We start from the raw sequence: 16,750 nt of genomic DNA on the forward strand, positions 1-16,750 counted from the left end.
CATTAAAGACAGGACTTCAAAGTTAGAAGTCGTGATATTTCTTTGAAGGAAAGATGTTTAGCTATTAGTGGAAGACATTAAAGAGCAAAATAAATTTATTAAGTTATTATACAGTGCTTACATAGACCCCCTAACGGTCACATCCATATATCCATGTCTCTTTCACAAAATTAATGTAAGTTCTGTATAAGATGGGTACTCTTAGGGGATATATTTTTATTCACTTAAATATTAACATGGTGAAAGTAAAGAAGTTCTAACAGGTTGAGAGAGAGAGAGAGAGAGAGAGAGAGAGAGAGAGAGAGAGAGAGAGAGAGAGAGAGAGAGAGAGAGAGAGGGGGGGGGGGGGGGAGGCACCTGTAGTTGCAAAATATTCAGCAAAGTCATGACTGATGACTGTATTGAGACTAGAATTTGAGATGACATTTCATAAAACAGTACAATCCATTTAAGGATCTAGTAGAAAAACTTCATGACACAAGGTATCAAAAAGTCCTGAAGAACACTATAAAGATTCCAGAATAACACTCATATCTCAGTGCCATCAAAAAATTAGTGACCCAGCGTTCTTACAGTTTTTCCTTAAAGATGAACAATACTTCTGCAGGACATGTAAAGAATCCAAAATGGTATGACATCATACAACTAAGATAACAGAAGAAAGTCAATTTTGAATACAGTAAGCCAATAATCTTTTAAAACAAAGCCAAAACAGATCTACAGAGAAATCATAAATATGATGGATTGATAGATAGCACTAAGGGAGAAACCAGGGCATTTGATACCATCTGTCAACTCTGACCAATGACATCACGCCAAGCCCCGAGAAGTAACACACGATTTCAAAATCATGACCCATACTCTTAAATGTTTCCATGGTGTGCAAACATACAGAACTGAGCAAATTCTTAATGCTAATATTGAAACTAATGGGACAACTGTGGGAAAATGGGGGTGGTTGGTGAAAAACTAACATCTCACATAAACACAAAATCACATTAATAGTAAAATGTACAAAATACAACACTGATAAACAAAATAAACCACGAATTTCATAAATACAAAAAACACACCACAAGCGGAAAAAAAACTGGCACTGACAATACAAGTTGAGCTATGTAGCTCATCTTTACAGACCAATACCTACAGAAAAATCTGTAAGATTTAAAATGTAAGAGTTAGAAATGCCGAACGGCAAGACCAATACACACCACAAAAAAATCATGGAAATTTGATGAAAGGCAGTACAAGCAACATCAGACGACCTCTCCGCATTACCACAAAATCTAAACTGGCTCATGTTCTTAATATCAAAAAGCTAACCTCACCAATGTAGGTAAAGCAAACCCCAGGATATCTACCAATCACAATTCAACATAATTACCAACAATTAACAACACAACCCAAAAATTTACAAAAATGTATTAACACTGATTTTGATAGACAAGAAAGCCACAATGATGCACATAACACACATACTATAATAGAAAATAAATAAAACCATAAACAGAATTTGCCAAGCAAAGCCAATCGCAACACAAATCTAACAGCGACATAAATAATATGTTGTCAACACACTCTCTTCAATAGCAAGCCTAGACTTCTCAATTTAGGAATCACTCCAATTAGAAAGCATTATGTTATCCCATCAACAGTGTCACATACAATGTTCTCCAAATGGAGATGCAGCAACTTTCAACCTCATACCTTCTCCACAAACATAGTACGTTGCACATACTCAGCTATTAATCCAAACAAATTTAATAATGTTTGACACATCGTCCCTCCTTGTGGCAGGCACAGTTCTACTCACGAACTCCGTTGGAGTCAACTCAAATGTTTAATACCACTTGTCACCACTGACCTGTGACGTAATCGTGTTGTTTGACATGGTGGCACATCATATTTGAATTATGACTGTGTCTGCAAAAAGCGTGTGTTGGAGTATGCAGTGGCACTCTACTTAAGGATGTCTAGGTTTCTAAATTGTTAGTGATGTACACATGAGTTGACACGAGTCATATGGGATCCTCCTAACATCATGTCAGACTTCCTTTTGCGTGACATAATGCAGCAACTTGACACGGCACGAACTCACGCCATTGGAAGTCCCCAAGCTGCCTCTAGCCATCTATAATTGCTGAAGTGTTGGTAGTGCAGGATTTTGTGCACAAACAGACCCCTCGATTATGTCTGGCAATTTGGGTAGCCAAATCAACTGCTTGAATTTTTCAGAATGTTCATCAAACCAATTGTGAACAGTAACGGCCTTGTGACATGGCATAATGTCATCCATAAATATTGCACCATTATTTGGGAACACAAAGTCCATGAACGGATGCAAATCGTCTCCAAGTAGGCGAACATAGCGATTTCCAGTCAATAGTTGGTTCAGCTGGACCAGAGGACCCAGCCCATTCCATGTATGTGCAAGCCCACACCAATAAGGAGCAACCACCAGCTTTCACAGTGCTTTATTGACAACCTGGGTCCATGGCTTAGTGGTGTCTGCATCACACACTAAACCTACCATCAGCTCTTACCAACTGAAATCTGAACTCATCTGACTAGGCCATGGCCTCCCAGTCTTGTGTGTTGCAACCAATATGTTCACAAGCCAAGGAGAGGCAATGCAGGTGATGTCGTGCTGTTAGCAAAGGCACTCACATTTATTGTCTGCTGCCGTAGCCCACTAAGCCAAATTTCACCATGCTGTCCTAAAGAATAAATTTGCTGTAGTGTCCCATATTGAATTCTGCAGTTACTTCACACAGTACTGCTTGTCTGTCAACACTGACATCTTTACACAAACGCCGCTGCTCCCAGTGACTAAGTGAAGGCCACCAGCCACTGCATTGTCCGTGGTGGGAGGTAATGCCTGAAATTTGGCAGTCTCAGCACACTCTTGACATTGTATACCTTGGAACACTGAATACCTCACGGAATATCACGTGTCTAGGGGCAACCACCATTCCGCGTTCAAAGCCTGTTAATTCGTGTCACGTGGTCATCATCATGTCTGATACCTTTTCACATGAATCACCTGAGTACAAATGACAGCTCTGCCAATGCACTGCCGTTTTATACCATGTGCACGTGATACCGTCACCACCTGTACATGTGCACATAACTATCCCACAACTTTGATCACCTCTGTGTAGGACTCCTTGAGTGCTGTCTGTGATAATAATATTGATAGAGTTTGTAACAGTTTGTTGTTGAGTTATTTTTATACTGGCAATTATGAGCCATAGATTCGTCTTTGGGTTTGGAATTATTAGTACGGTGTTCTGTTTATGGCTGGAGATTTAATTTTATGTTGTCTTTTTTTTTTTTTTTTTAAAAAAAAAAAAAGAAAAGAAAAAGCTGTAGATGTGACAACAAAGGGCATAACCGAAGATTGCAATACCGTGTGATGGCCCTATTTCATGAAGTCACTTATCACTCATATGAACAGACACAAAATAATAACAACTAATGGGGCAACTGAAGGAATCAGCTAGTTCTGAATCGGGACAAAGTAAGCATACTACAGACTTAGTATTTGATTTGATATGTCTTTATTATTAACACAATAATTGAGCAAACTAAATCTTCACCAATCAACAAAACCACAATAGAAAATGCTGAACATAAACGCATCAGAAACTTCACTTGACCTATGTGGTGATTACTAAGTCCGCAATAACACAAACCCGTACACTGCCCCAAAACCTGAAAGTCTACAGGTAATTTCACTTTACCTATATAGCTGAAACAAAGTTTCCGACACCACAAAATCAAAACTTGCCCAAGTAGCATGACCAATTTAGATAAAAGAAATTCCACGATACCTACCAATAACAATCCAACATAACAATACAACCCCAAAAATAATAAATTCTCATACACAAGGAACGCCCATTATGCACAAATACCCTTACCACACATACTGTTGGAAATGTGTGAACAATATACTTCGTGTGAAACGGCAGCAAAGTGCATCGTGTGGGATATAATATACCTCTCTGGTGCTATTGTACACACAGAGTTTTACGTGTGTAATAAAATGTTTCTTGGTTGTTGTGTTCAATGTATTTTACCTGGAAGTGCAAATATAGTTACTGGCACTAAATGTGTTTTACTCACTATTACTTATTCACCTGTGTCGAGTAACAGGTTATGGGCCCAGCGATGCATTTGGAATAAGTATATACATAATACAGTAATGAGAAAGTATTAGAAAAGTTCCAAGTAGTGCACTTGGGTGAAGTACGACTTTTTCTTACAAGACGAACGCAACTCTTCTTTATTATTCTTTTCGTCAAGGAAGATCAAAGTTACGATTAAAATGAGTGTGGCACAAATTCCTCAGATTGAAAGACTTATGGGTCATGAAAACTATGCAACATGGAAATTTGCAATAGAATTGTATTTACGTTTAAGCGACCTATGGGATGTGGTGGATGGGACAATGAACTCTACAGATCAGAATTATTTAAGTAAGGATAGGAAAGTAGAATCAAAGTTGATATTACTATTTGACCCAGTGAATTATGTTCACATTGAAAAAACTGCAACAGCGAAGGAAGTCTGGGACAAATTATGAAATGTATTTGAGGATGGAGGTCTTACAAGGAAAGTAGGATTATTACGCGAGTTAATTACCACTCAGCTGGACAAATGCAAGAGTGCACACGAATATGTCAACAAAATAATAGCCACATTGAACCGACTGAGAAGCATTGGGTTTGAGATCGCTAATGAATGGGCAGGGACACTAATGTTGGCAGGACTGCCCGAAAGGTATGCACCTATGATTAGGAGGCAGGAAAGCTCAGGTATACCAATCATGGGTGACAATGTTCAAGTGAAAATCCTACAGGATGTAAAAAGTACTTCAAGCTGTCATGTATTGGAGAAAGAAACTGCATCTGCTCTTTATTAGAAAAGAAATCAGTGAGGTGTTATAGATGTCAGAAGAACGGGCATATTGCATCTTGGTGCAGAGAAAAAGTAAACCCAAGGTCAGACACTCAGCTAAAGAGGTATGTTGCTGACAGCCCAGAGAGAGGGACCAATAATAAAGGTAAGGCACTCTCATGAGATGTGGGTAATCGTCAACTGGAATGAATTTTAGACTCAGGTGCATCTGTGCATATAGTTAAAGACAAATCGCTTCTTTATGATGTTAAAGGTAAGACTCATATGGGAATATCTACTGTTGATGGCAGCAAGCTTGAATGTCATTTGGCTGGGAATTTAGACCTACAAGTAAGTGTAAATGGCGACCCCGATATGGTTACAGCACACGATGTTCATTATGTAAAAACTGTTATGACTAACCTACTGTCTCTAGGTGAAATTGTCAAGAAGGGAAACCGTCATTTTTGACATGCACAGAGAAAGAGTAATCAACAAAAATGGTGAAGTTCTAACTACAGCAAGTAATGAAAGGGGTATTTTAAAATTGGATACTATTGACAGTAAGTATAGAAATGTTAGTCATTCAGTATACTCGGTGAAAGGTTTTGTATGGGACCACAGACTTTGACACTTAAATAGAAAGAGTATGTCTTTAATGTTGGATATGGTTAAGGGAATACAGAATTATAGTGTAACCAAGGACCCTTGTGAGATATGCATAACAGTAAACAAGCGAGAATACCTTTCAAGACTAGTAAAAGTAAATCTACAGATGTCTTACAGTTATCCACACAGATGCATGAGGCCCGATGGAGTGCGAATCCATAGGTGGGAGCCATTATTTTCTTATGTTTATCGATGATTATTCACGATATACTCATGTTTATTTTCTTGGTTCCAAAAACCAAGAGAGTGACATTTTTGAGGAATATTTAAATATGGTCGACAGGTGGACGGGAAAGGAGATTAAGATCATCAGGTCTGATAATGGGAGAGAATATATTAACCAGAAATTGAAGACACTTCTGTCAAAATGGGAATCAGGCATCAAACTACCATAAGGTACAACCCATCTCAAAACAGGGTTTCTGAGAGGGCTAATAGGACCATTGTCGAAAAAGCAAGAAGCATGATAACTGATGCTGGATTATCAAAAGATTTTTGGGCAGAGGCGGTATCAATGGCCTTATATTTGAACAATATATCACCAACAGAAGCATTAAGGATAAAACCCCCTATGAGATATGGGTAGGAAGGAAACCTGACCTAAGCAATATAAGGGTTTTTGGGTTTGATGCAATGGCGCACATTCCAAAACAGCTAAGAGGAAAATGGGACTCAAAAGCTGCAAAGTGTATTTTTGTAGGCTATAATGAGAATTCAAAGGGCTGCCGATTAATTCATCCAGTGAATAAAAGGATTGTTACAAGCAGAGATGTAGTATTCTTTGAAAAGAGAAAGGACTCTGAAGACGGCAAGACTACTAAGTTAACTGCACCTGGTTCCTAGAGTGAAACCTTATATGAACAGAAAGTGAAGAACAGGAAGAGGACAATCAAAGGCAAATGAAGACTATGATGACAATGAGTCTGAGAACGAACAAAATGAAGAGAACAATTTAAGGCGTTCGCATACCAAAACCGAAAGAAAATCTGGATTTTGAAATGTATGCAGCCCAGTCTTTTAATGATGAGCCAGCAGAAGAAGAAGAAGAAGAAGAAGAAGAAGAAGAAGAAGAAGAAGAAGAAGCAATGAGCGGCCTGAACTCTCAAGAATGGAAAGAAGCGATGGAGAGAGAACTGGAATAGAAGCGATGGAGAGATAACTGGAATCAATCTCAGAACGAAACCTTTGAATGGGTAAATTTACCAGCAGATAAGAAGCCATTACATGCAAGATAGGTATTCACTTTAAAGAGCTTTGAAAATTCATCACCAAGATATAAATCACGATTTGTAATAAAAGGATATTTGCAAAAACAAGGGGTAGATTAGAAAGAAACTTTTTCACTGTGAGATCTTTTAGCCTTGACAGCAAAACTAAATTTAACAATTCACCACATGAATGTAAAAATGGCATATTTAAATGGGAAATTGGAGGAGGAGATATATGTCATTCCACCATGAGAAGCTATGAAAGCCAGGTTGGAAAGGGAAAAGATTTGGCATTTGCAAAAAAGTATTTATGGACTTAAACAGAGTGGACATTGCTGGAATCAATATCTACATAAAACTCCAATAAATATGAATATGAAGCAATCTAAGGCTGATCCCCGTATATACTATAAAAGTGAAAGAGAAGGGATGATAACAATAATGGCAATATGGGTGGACGACTTCTTTATTCTGACTGAAAACGAAAGTCAAATGAGAATTTTTAAGAAACAGCTGCAAACCAAGTTTAAGGTGCTTGATTTGGGGTAAGTTAAACATTATTTAGGTATGCAGATTACTAAGGATGAAGAGAGACAATAATTGAGAATAAATCAATCATCATATACAGAAAAAAATCTTATAGACATTTGGCATGAGTGATTGTAAACCGATAATTACTCCAATGGAAGTATGAGCGAAGTTAAATATAAATGAGACAGATGTGGAATGTGATACAAATGTTGCATATTTAAAAGCAGTAGGGAGTCTGTTATATTTGTCTTAAATGTCACGACCTGACACTGCTTTTGCTGCTAATGCAGTGAGCAGATATTGCAGAGACCCAAAGGAAAAGCACTGGAAAGCTGTGAAAAGAACATTCCAATACCTAAGAGGAACTTCAATGAATTAAGATACCATAGAGAAGGTAATGAAAAACTAGAAGGCTATTGTGATGCAGATTGGGGGAGTGAATTTGGTGATACGAACTCCACTGCTGGCTGCTGCATAAAATTAATGGGAGGCCTCATTTCATGGTCCTGTCCAAAGCAAAAAACTTTGGCATCGAGTACCATAGAGGCCGAGCATATGGCACTGTCTTACACAACCCAGGACGCATTGTAGCTAATAACATTAATAAGTGAAATAGAACCCTATTTAATAGTGGAACCCATAACGATGTTCTGTGACAATAAAGGACCCATTAACCTAGCTAAAAATGATGTCACCAGTGCAACAAGACATATTGATATAAGGCACCATTTTATTCGGGACCACAGAGTGACAGAACATCGCCGTGGAATACCTGTGCACAGAAGAAATGTTGGCTGACCTGACGAAACACTTTGACAAAGAGAAGTTTGAAAAGATTGTGGGACTATTTGGTTTATCTTGTGAAGGCAAGCCACAAAATATATGTTCAAAGAAGGGTGTGGGAATTGTGTGAACAATATATTTCATGTGAAACAGCGGCAAAGTGCATCACGTGGAATATAACAGACCTCTCTGTTGCTACTGTATGTTCTGAATTTTACGTATGTAATAAAATGTTCCTTGTTTTACCTGGAAGTGCAAATATAGTTATGGTACTAAATGTGTTTTATCCTATTATTTATTCATCTGTGTTAACTAACACATACTAAAATAAAACATACTTGTCAACCATCAGCCAACACTTGTATCTAGCATAGTAAAAATGACACCAACAAAATCCCTACAATGGGAGGCCCACAATTCTCAAACCAGGAACCCCTCCAGACTGAACAGTAAATTTATTCCCTGCATTCAGGAAGGCATGATGTCAGCAACTATTCTGGTTAACCAAATTATGCAATAAAGCGCAGAGAATTGTCAAATTTGCAATATTAATTTCCTTTATGGTGTGATGACTATAGTCAGAGTGATGAACGATGGCATTTGCGCAAGTCAGGACAAGGATGGGGATTTCACTGTTGCTGGTTCCTAGCAATAGCTGCGGCATACACGTACTTTGTGCTTCATTAAAGTGTGTATCCCACAAATTGTGTCTCTCACTTGCTTGTGTAGAATTTGATGCTTACTATCACAATCACCGATGACTACTTGCAACAAATAGAATAAAAGTTCACTCAATAACTTTATGATCAAGTATAATGCTCACATTGCATACAACATTCACAGCAGAGTGCTCAGAACACTCTTGAACACTCATTGGGTGTCAGAATGCACAATGTATGTGTGCAGAATCAGCCTACCCTCTACCACCTTCATTTGTTAAGAACTGTAGTTTCGAACATTTTAGCTCATTACCAAACCATCCAATAAGCTATACAATAACGTATATAATGACAGCTGCATGAATGTTCATTGTAGTACACATCTATAGTGAAGACTTTTTTCACTACTAATCATCAGGTAATAAAGGAAATTAATACTGCAACTTTGATGATTCTCTGCAATATACTGCATAATTTGGGAATGCTGTATGCTATCTCACCAACAATGCCACATATACTGTACCCTGGTCCAAAATGCATTAACTGACCAATCTCATACCTTTCCCACAAATACGAATAACTGAAGGAATGCAGGGACCTACTTCTGAACTTTCAAATTGTTTTATCAATAACTAACTAACAAAACAAATTACTTCTCCAATCAAACAACACACCTCAGTAATAAAGCCAAACCTGAAAATCAGTCTATTGCCCATAACTGCCAACATCAAAATAGCTCACTAACAAACCAACACAAACTCTGCCAATATTATTCGCACAAACAGAAAAAAAAGAAATTCAATGAGTCACTAAAAGCACTAACAAACAATTTAGAAACAAACATCCTACCCTGGAGTACATCATTGTATACTCTAAAATGTGCCAGCAACCCAATTCAAATTTGCTGCACTACCATATCACACAACACAACCCTGTTACTTCATGGCTCGAAGCAGACATATGGTACCGCAAACTTCAGTTGATCCGGAGGTAATACAGAAATCAGAGTTAGAAACCAGTTTCAGTAGCACTTCAAAACTAACAGAAACTACTGCAGAAAGCAGACTTATGGATTATTTTTCTGCACAAAGAACAGTTTGGTTTCAGGCCTGGAAAGGTGACAGAAGCTGTTGTAGCAAAATTTATTAAAGGGGTTTCAGAAGCCCTGGACAAATAAAAACATTAACATTTTTGGGTCTATAGAATGGAAACTGAATCTAATCTAATCATAGAATAGGTATTATCCTATACCTCAGTAATGAATTTGACACAGTTGATCACGAAATACTTCTACAGAAGCTTTAAACACAGGGAAGGTAGGGGGTACTAAATAAAAGGCTTAGGATTTTACATTGTAAACACACAAATAAAATTAAAAGTTGTAAAATTATGTACAGATTCTTCAAATTTCAAGTGACTCACAGTATATAGTGAAACATCTTTTGGATCAGAATATGTGAAAGTCTTGGGATAAGTCAGAATTCTGTACCACACGTAGCCTTTGACAGATGATGCCATATCTAGCTCCAAGATGCAACACAAATGTGATTTTGAAATAATAACCAATAACCTTGAACATTTCTGTGTTGTGAAAATAGAAACATCAAGTTCAGATACACATAAATTCTTAATAAATGTTGAAACAACAGAGCAACTGCAGGAAAATAATGGTTTCAGCCAGGAACAAACAAAGCTCTGACATAACAACTGCAGAATCACAACAGTAAAATAAACCAAATGGAACATTAGTAGAAACACAATATAACGGTAGTTTCAAAAAGTAAGAACCCACAATAAGAGCAAATAATCTGGTATTGGTAGCAGCAGTTGGACTCACCTTGAAATGCTGATACAAATACAAAAATCCAAAAATGGACAGCAGAACTAAAGGGTAAATGCAACACCGATATCCATAACAAAAAACCGTGAACATTTAACAACAGGCCATAATGACCGCATCAACTGTCTTACAGTATATAGTTCTATTTTAAAAGCCAATACTGATATACAACTGCCAAAATTTACATAACAAAAACTGCAACAAAACCAGGAATCAAATTTAACAGACACCAAATCCCCCCCCCAAAAAAAATAAAAATATTGTGAGTAGTAATGAAGCGATAATTCACCAACCAACTTAAAAACACAGAAACAGTAAGGACACGCAATTAACTGAATTAGGCCTTAGTGCCTGGAGACAGGGGCCATGTGTGAAAGTTTTCTACTCCTGAAGGAGGACCTTGAAAGCTGAAATATTTCTGGCATTCTTTTTCATTGTGGCTGTCTGCAACTCAATATCTCCTCTATGTAGAAAGTAACTATTTGCCCTTTCCATATCTTTGTCGCACATACTATATCTACAGTTGTCGCACATACTATATCTACAGAAGTCCCAAAGACACATAACATTTGCAAAAATCTAATACCATAGTTGAATCAACATCCCTATCTCACTTTCTCAGACTACTGAAGATTCACGCAGACAATTACACAGCAAGGTCCCAACTAAAATAACCAAATAGACAAGCCTTATACAGATTGTATACAGTATGAGAAACAATAGAATATGGGCAAAAATAGAAGAAAGGATACTTATCACAACTGTAACACAACAATGTTCATTCAATCACCTACAATTCAAAATAAACACAAACTGCAATACAATTCACAGTACACATGAATTGCAACCAATTTTCTCCAATTACTAAGACAATCATAGCAGATATTTAATCTTTGGATGCTTACAAACTTCACACTGTAAGCAAATGACATCACACCTCAAAACTGATGAGTGGTACTGAACACTCAAGTTGGTCTGAGTATTGTATGCTGAGTGGTTGGCTGTCCATAACTTTGTATCTGACAAAGGACATATTTTACACCATAAGCTGCACTTCAGAACCATTTACTTGCCAGAGTACTCCCTCAATGGAATGTGTTGGGTCCAACATAGTTTCTGATTTGCACTAATGACAAACACAAATGCTTTAGTCACCTTTTTAAGGGATAAAAAAGAATATTTGATACTAGCAGTTAATTTTGACCACAACAATCATAAATAACACGATAACTAAAATGTGTGTTCAGTGGCAATTTTTTCATACAGGCTAACAACAGATCAATCTGTCACCACAACCAAGTTTTTTGGTTTCACACTCACTAGCCATTAACATTAAGTAACTGATCAAAGCCAACAATTCGTACCTAATATTCCTCATGGCCATCTTTGAATATCAAATGGCGTCATCAAAAGGTGCTGGTTGTCTTCAGAGGGTCACACAAGAAGACACTATTTTTACTAACAATAGCAATATAAAAATTATACGTGTGTCACTAGAAATGTTATAAGGTAAAACTCACAAGGGCCATATGCTGGTCTGGAAATTGTCAGCAAACAACAAGGTAATGATATAAAGAAATTAACAGGAACTTCTGTATAAGTAAAAAGGCTAATACTACAAGACAAAATACAGAATGAGGCAATGTTGATCATGGATAACTCCTCTTCTTAGGTTTGCGTACTTGTAAGAAAGAATCCTCACAGCATGTTTGGTGCTATTAATACTAACTATAGTGTGTAATAGATCATTCCTAAAAACATTAGCTATGGAATAACATTCTGGGAAGCAACCACTGAAAAGAAGAAGAAGAAGAGGAGGAGGAGCCAACAGCATAAAGCTATTTAAAACGTGGGGTATTTTGCCAGTCCCAACAAATAAATCTTACAAACTACAGTATTTGCACAGAAAAACATTGTGTAATGCGTAGCTTTGGGCTCCATACATGCTAACTAAACCAGGTAGCCTACAATGGTTGCGTCTACATGGATAGAAAGAAAAAAATTAAGAAAAAACAATTTACCAAGAAGTCAAGCTGTATAATAAACAGCAAAAGGCTATCAAAGACAAAGGAACTGTAAGTTAAAAAATGTCTTAAATTTGCTAACATAATTTTTACTCCATTAGAGTTTACACGATAAAAACTGTGACTACAAATAAATTCTCAAACTGATCATTACAGCAGCCAAAGAGTATGGTAAATGTGTATGTGATCAACAAAATGTATGCCCAGTTTGTAAATTCTCATCGCAGACTCTAATAACAGATGTATTCCCCAGTACCAAACCTAAACCGCATTGTGTTTCCTCCAGTAGTGCAGATCAGATTCTTTCTGTTCCTTTAATGTAACTTTATGTAATTCTAAAATAAGTTGTGTACCATTGTATGTACAATGGCATCTAGACAGACAGACTTAAAAAAAAGTGAATTCTTGATCAGATGCTGCAAGATTTGTCTTTTAACTCACGAGTGGTAAGAGTTTTATATTGCAATGTCATTCTTTTAATCTTAAAACCTTTGTTAGTTACTGATCAGGTACAATTATGTTAATTCTGTAAGCTAGTAGCCTACTGGTCATACGAAATTTATGAACCTGACTAAAGAACATGGGAAAATTCAAAATTTCTGCGAAAATTGCTACTTACGTCAAAACTATTACGCAACTTTCATAATAATGTTTAGGGGGTATATAAGTCACCCTAATCATTTAGTAATTTTCATTCGTTTTTGGTGTGTGGTGCTTCAGTCTAACAAAGGCCTTTCAACTCATGATCAGTTAGTTCTTTTACCTTGAGGTAACGTCATAAATATGATTGCAAAAGACATTCATTGCAAGCACCCTAAATTCACTTTTTAGGCTGCAACGAGAACGAACGTCAAAAAAGACAGTGGACAATGTAAGAGAGAAACCAAGCCTTCACGGAAAACTTCATTTGTTTTGAGTCCAAAATCAAACCAAAACAAAGAACAATATGCATTACAACGAAATAAATACACATAACGAGAGAAGTTATACCACCACCAACTGCTGAATACATTAAGATTAAACGCTAAAGCAATTATCAATTATTTCTTGAATTGAATGTCATTCGTACCTTTCTCAAAGAATGACAACCAAACGCGCACAATACTTGCATGATGTTTTCGATGATGAATTAACCATCTGGACAAGGTTTCTATGCTTAGCTGTTTGCCGTTGAGATTGACAAACTTCTTTACTAACTCCGATTCATCAAATACCATCACATCGAACCTTCCTTCACTCCTACGGTTATATCACCCACACACCCAATCACACTAACACAATGTATATACTATATAGTGATGTTCGTTTTCTTATTTCATATCTTTGAACCACTGGCCAAGAACTCACAGATAAAATACAACTTCGACTACCCGCACGGCGTTGTCGTACGACACATTGGTATTTCAAATTATAATGTTACAGCAAGTGCCGAAAATAACTTCAAAATTCAAAACCTGAACACGTACACCTATGCTTGTTCCATGTTTCTGAAGGTTCCCTTTCTTTATGGCTTCAATAGAACACAATGAATAATTAATGACTAATCATAAGTGCAGGTTTTTTCCACTGCATGAAAAGCATACGAATTAAAGGTTCATGTCTGCAAGGTATACCGTAAAAGTTAACTTGAAGACTTAAAATTATTCTGTAATAGTATACATAAAGAAAGCATACTTTGAGGAAAGAAGGAGATTTCGCACTCACACTATCTAAGCTGTTATTTATCACTCGGTGCAACAAATAGACAACGTGCAAGTGTATGCATGTGACCAATATGCAAAAAAATAGTAGGCCTTAATTAAACATAGATACTTTTTTTACATACATTTCAGAAGAGAGTATTAAAGTGATGAAAATTTTTAAAGTTAATAGCCAGTCGGGACATTGCCCTACTCACACACACACACACACACACACACACACACACACATATATATATATATATATATATATATATATATATATATATATATATCTGTGTGTGTATAAGGTAATGTCCCGCCTGACTGACTCACTCATGGTGCAATCATTGTACAATCTCCGGTTAGCAGCCGGTTAAGGTCCATTGTCGAACATTCGAGAGAGAGGCATTGACGAACCTGCAGTGACGCCTAGCAGGAGAATAAATTGGAGATAACATAACCGGCGATTTCTGCTGGTTAGCGAGCACAACCGGGGTATAACTTTTCAAGCTGGCAGAGGTATAGTGACAGATATGCAGACAGCGATGACGAGGTTTTGGCTGAAGTGTTCATGAAAATGAGGTATGGAAAGAAAGAGCGACCCCAATTCCGAATTTATATCCATATCTTGCTTATCAGAGGAAGCCGTACTTCTTCTTGTCAATCTAGTACATGAGACACTGGAGCATATGACGGGCAGGTGAGACTAAGCAAGATGGCGGCAAGTAGTTGATCACAAGTGGGTTAGCTCCCAAGAAAAGTAGAGTTTTGATGAGTGTAAAGTGCTTAAAGTGTAGTAAAACTGTGAAAAACGGAATTCTGTGTGATGAGTGCGATGGTTGGTTATAATTTCGATGTGCAGAGTCAGAAGAAGACAATCTTCCAGACGAAAACAGTGAATGGCGATGCAATGTCTGTCTGAAGAGTAAGGACAATATGGCGCTGATGGAGGAATATAAACGTGAGGTAAACACTGACTATAGTACTTAACAATCTATCTTATCGGTGGCAGTTGAAGAGAATCTAGCTCTGGCTAAAGAAAACGAACAACTGAAAAAGGAATACACAGCAATCAATCAGGAACTCATTAAACAGAGTTTCCAAGAGGTTAGCATCCTGTACACAGAACCAAAGAATCAATGTAGGCCAGTAGACCGCCTACAAAGACAATGGCAGGCTGTTTCTGTCACAAAACGCGGTAGAGACTGTGTAATCTTTCCACCCTTGGAAAACAGATTTAGTGTCCCTGAGCATGTTGATGCCAAAGAAAAACACATTAAAGTATACTCACAAGTCAAGGTGCTTAACACAAGTAAGATTAATGAAAGTGAAGTGAGTAATAGGTGTAGCAACAATATTACATCAACTGGCAATAGAAGTGAAGCGAATAATGGGTGCAGTAAAAATATTATGTCAACTGTCAATAGAAGTAATGAAACCGAAACCCCCAAGAAAGCAAGCCGCAATTGCAGACCTAGGCCTGTGAAAATACATTTATATGCAGTCAGTCAAGGAAGGAAATTAAGGGATATAGTTGAGAACAATTCAAGCCACCATATCTCAGCCACAATAAAACCTAGTGCAAAATTTAATGATTTTGTAGCAGGTTCTTCACCAGCAGAAGCTGTGAAACTGGCAGTTTTTCTGGCTCGATCAAATGACCTAGTGAGAAATGAAGGAAAAGACTTCTTGTTATCATTAAAGACGTAACTGCGGGAACTACAAAATACGAAAATCCTCATCTTTTCAATAGCATTTCGGCTTGATCTTCCACCCTGGTCTTGTGTGAATGTTGAAGTGAGAAGAGTAAATGAAGAAAATTTGTAAATACTTTAAAAATGTATGTTTAGTAAACATAACTAACTTAGGTACAAGATTCCACACTGCTCAGGGTATCCATCTGAATCAACTCGGAAAGAACTATGTGGGTGATGAGATCATAAAAGTAGCCAATGAGTTAGGCATAGCAAAAATCGATAGCTCTGAGTCAGTACCACTTAGACTTAGGGAAAAATCTTTTTTAGAGGTAGCAAAGAAGGGCCAAGACTAACAGGTTTGGCCAGATTCACACTGGATGACCAGATTAAAGAGAAGAACAATATAATAACTGTCGGTAACGCTAGAAAGAAATATAGCAGTAATGCCGACTTCCCCCATAAAAAAATACTCACCAACTTTGTCTTTCAAGATAGGTTATCCCAATATTGAGAGTATAAGTGGAAAACACATAATTTTAAACGAATTTGCAAATGGAAACTTATATGATGCATTATGCTTAAGTGAGCACTGATGTAAAGGAAATGAAATACCTTTTCATGTACTAGACGATTTCCACTTAGCAAACAGCTTTAGCAGAGTGCAGCATATTCATGGGGGTGTATCAATTTTCATTAAGAAAGGATTAATAAATTATAGTAATGGACTAGATCTAGAATCCTGTGCAGTGAGATAC

General features: G+C 37.2%; 1 protein-coding gene across 1 annotated transcript in view; it reads right to left on the minus strand.

The window, feature by feature from the left end:
• Positions 1 to 13,927, minus strand: part of LOC126253676 (regulation of nuclear pre-mRNA domain-containing protein 1A-like) — a 38,228-nt gene extending 24,301 nt beyond the window's left edge. Inside the window, exon 1 of the mRNA XM_049955198.1 lies at positions 13,686 to 13,927. Coding sequence (XP_049811155.1) covers positions 13,686 to 13,833 — 148 coding nt within the window. The 5' untranslated portion in view covers positions 13,834 to 13,927. The remainder of the gene's footprint in view (positions 1 to 13,685) is intronic.
• Positions 13,928 to 16,750: the final 2,823 nt, after the last annotated feature.

The sequence above is a fragment of the Schistocerca nitens genome, chromosome 4 (assembly GCF_023898315.1).
Source record: "Schistocerca nitens isolate TAMUIC-IGC-003100 chromosome 4, iqSchNite1.1, whole genome shotgun sequence".
Taxonomy (NCBI): domain Eukaryota; kingdom Metazoa; phylum Arthropoda; class Insecta; order Orthoptera; family Acrididae; genus Schistocerca; species Schistocerca nitens.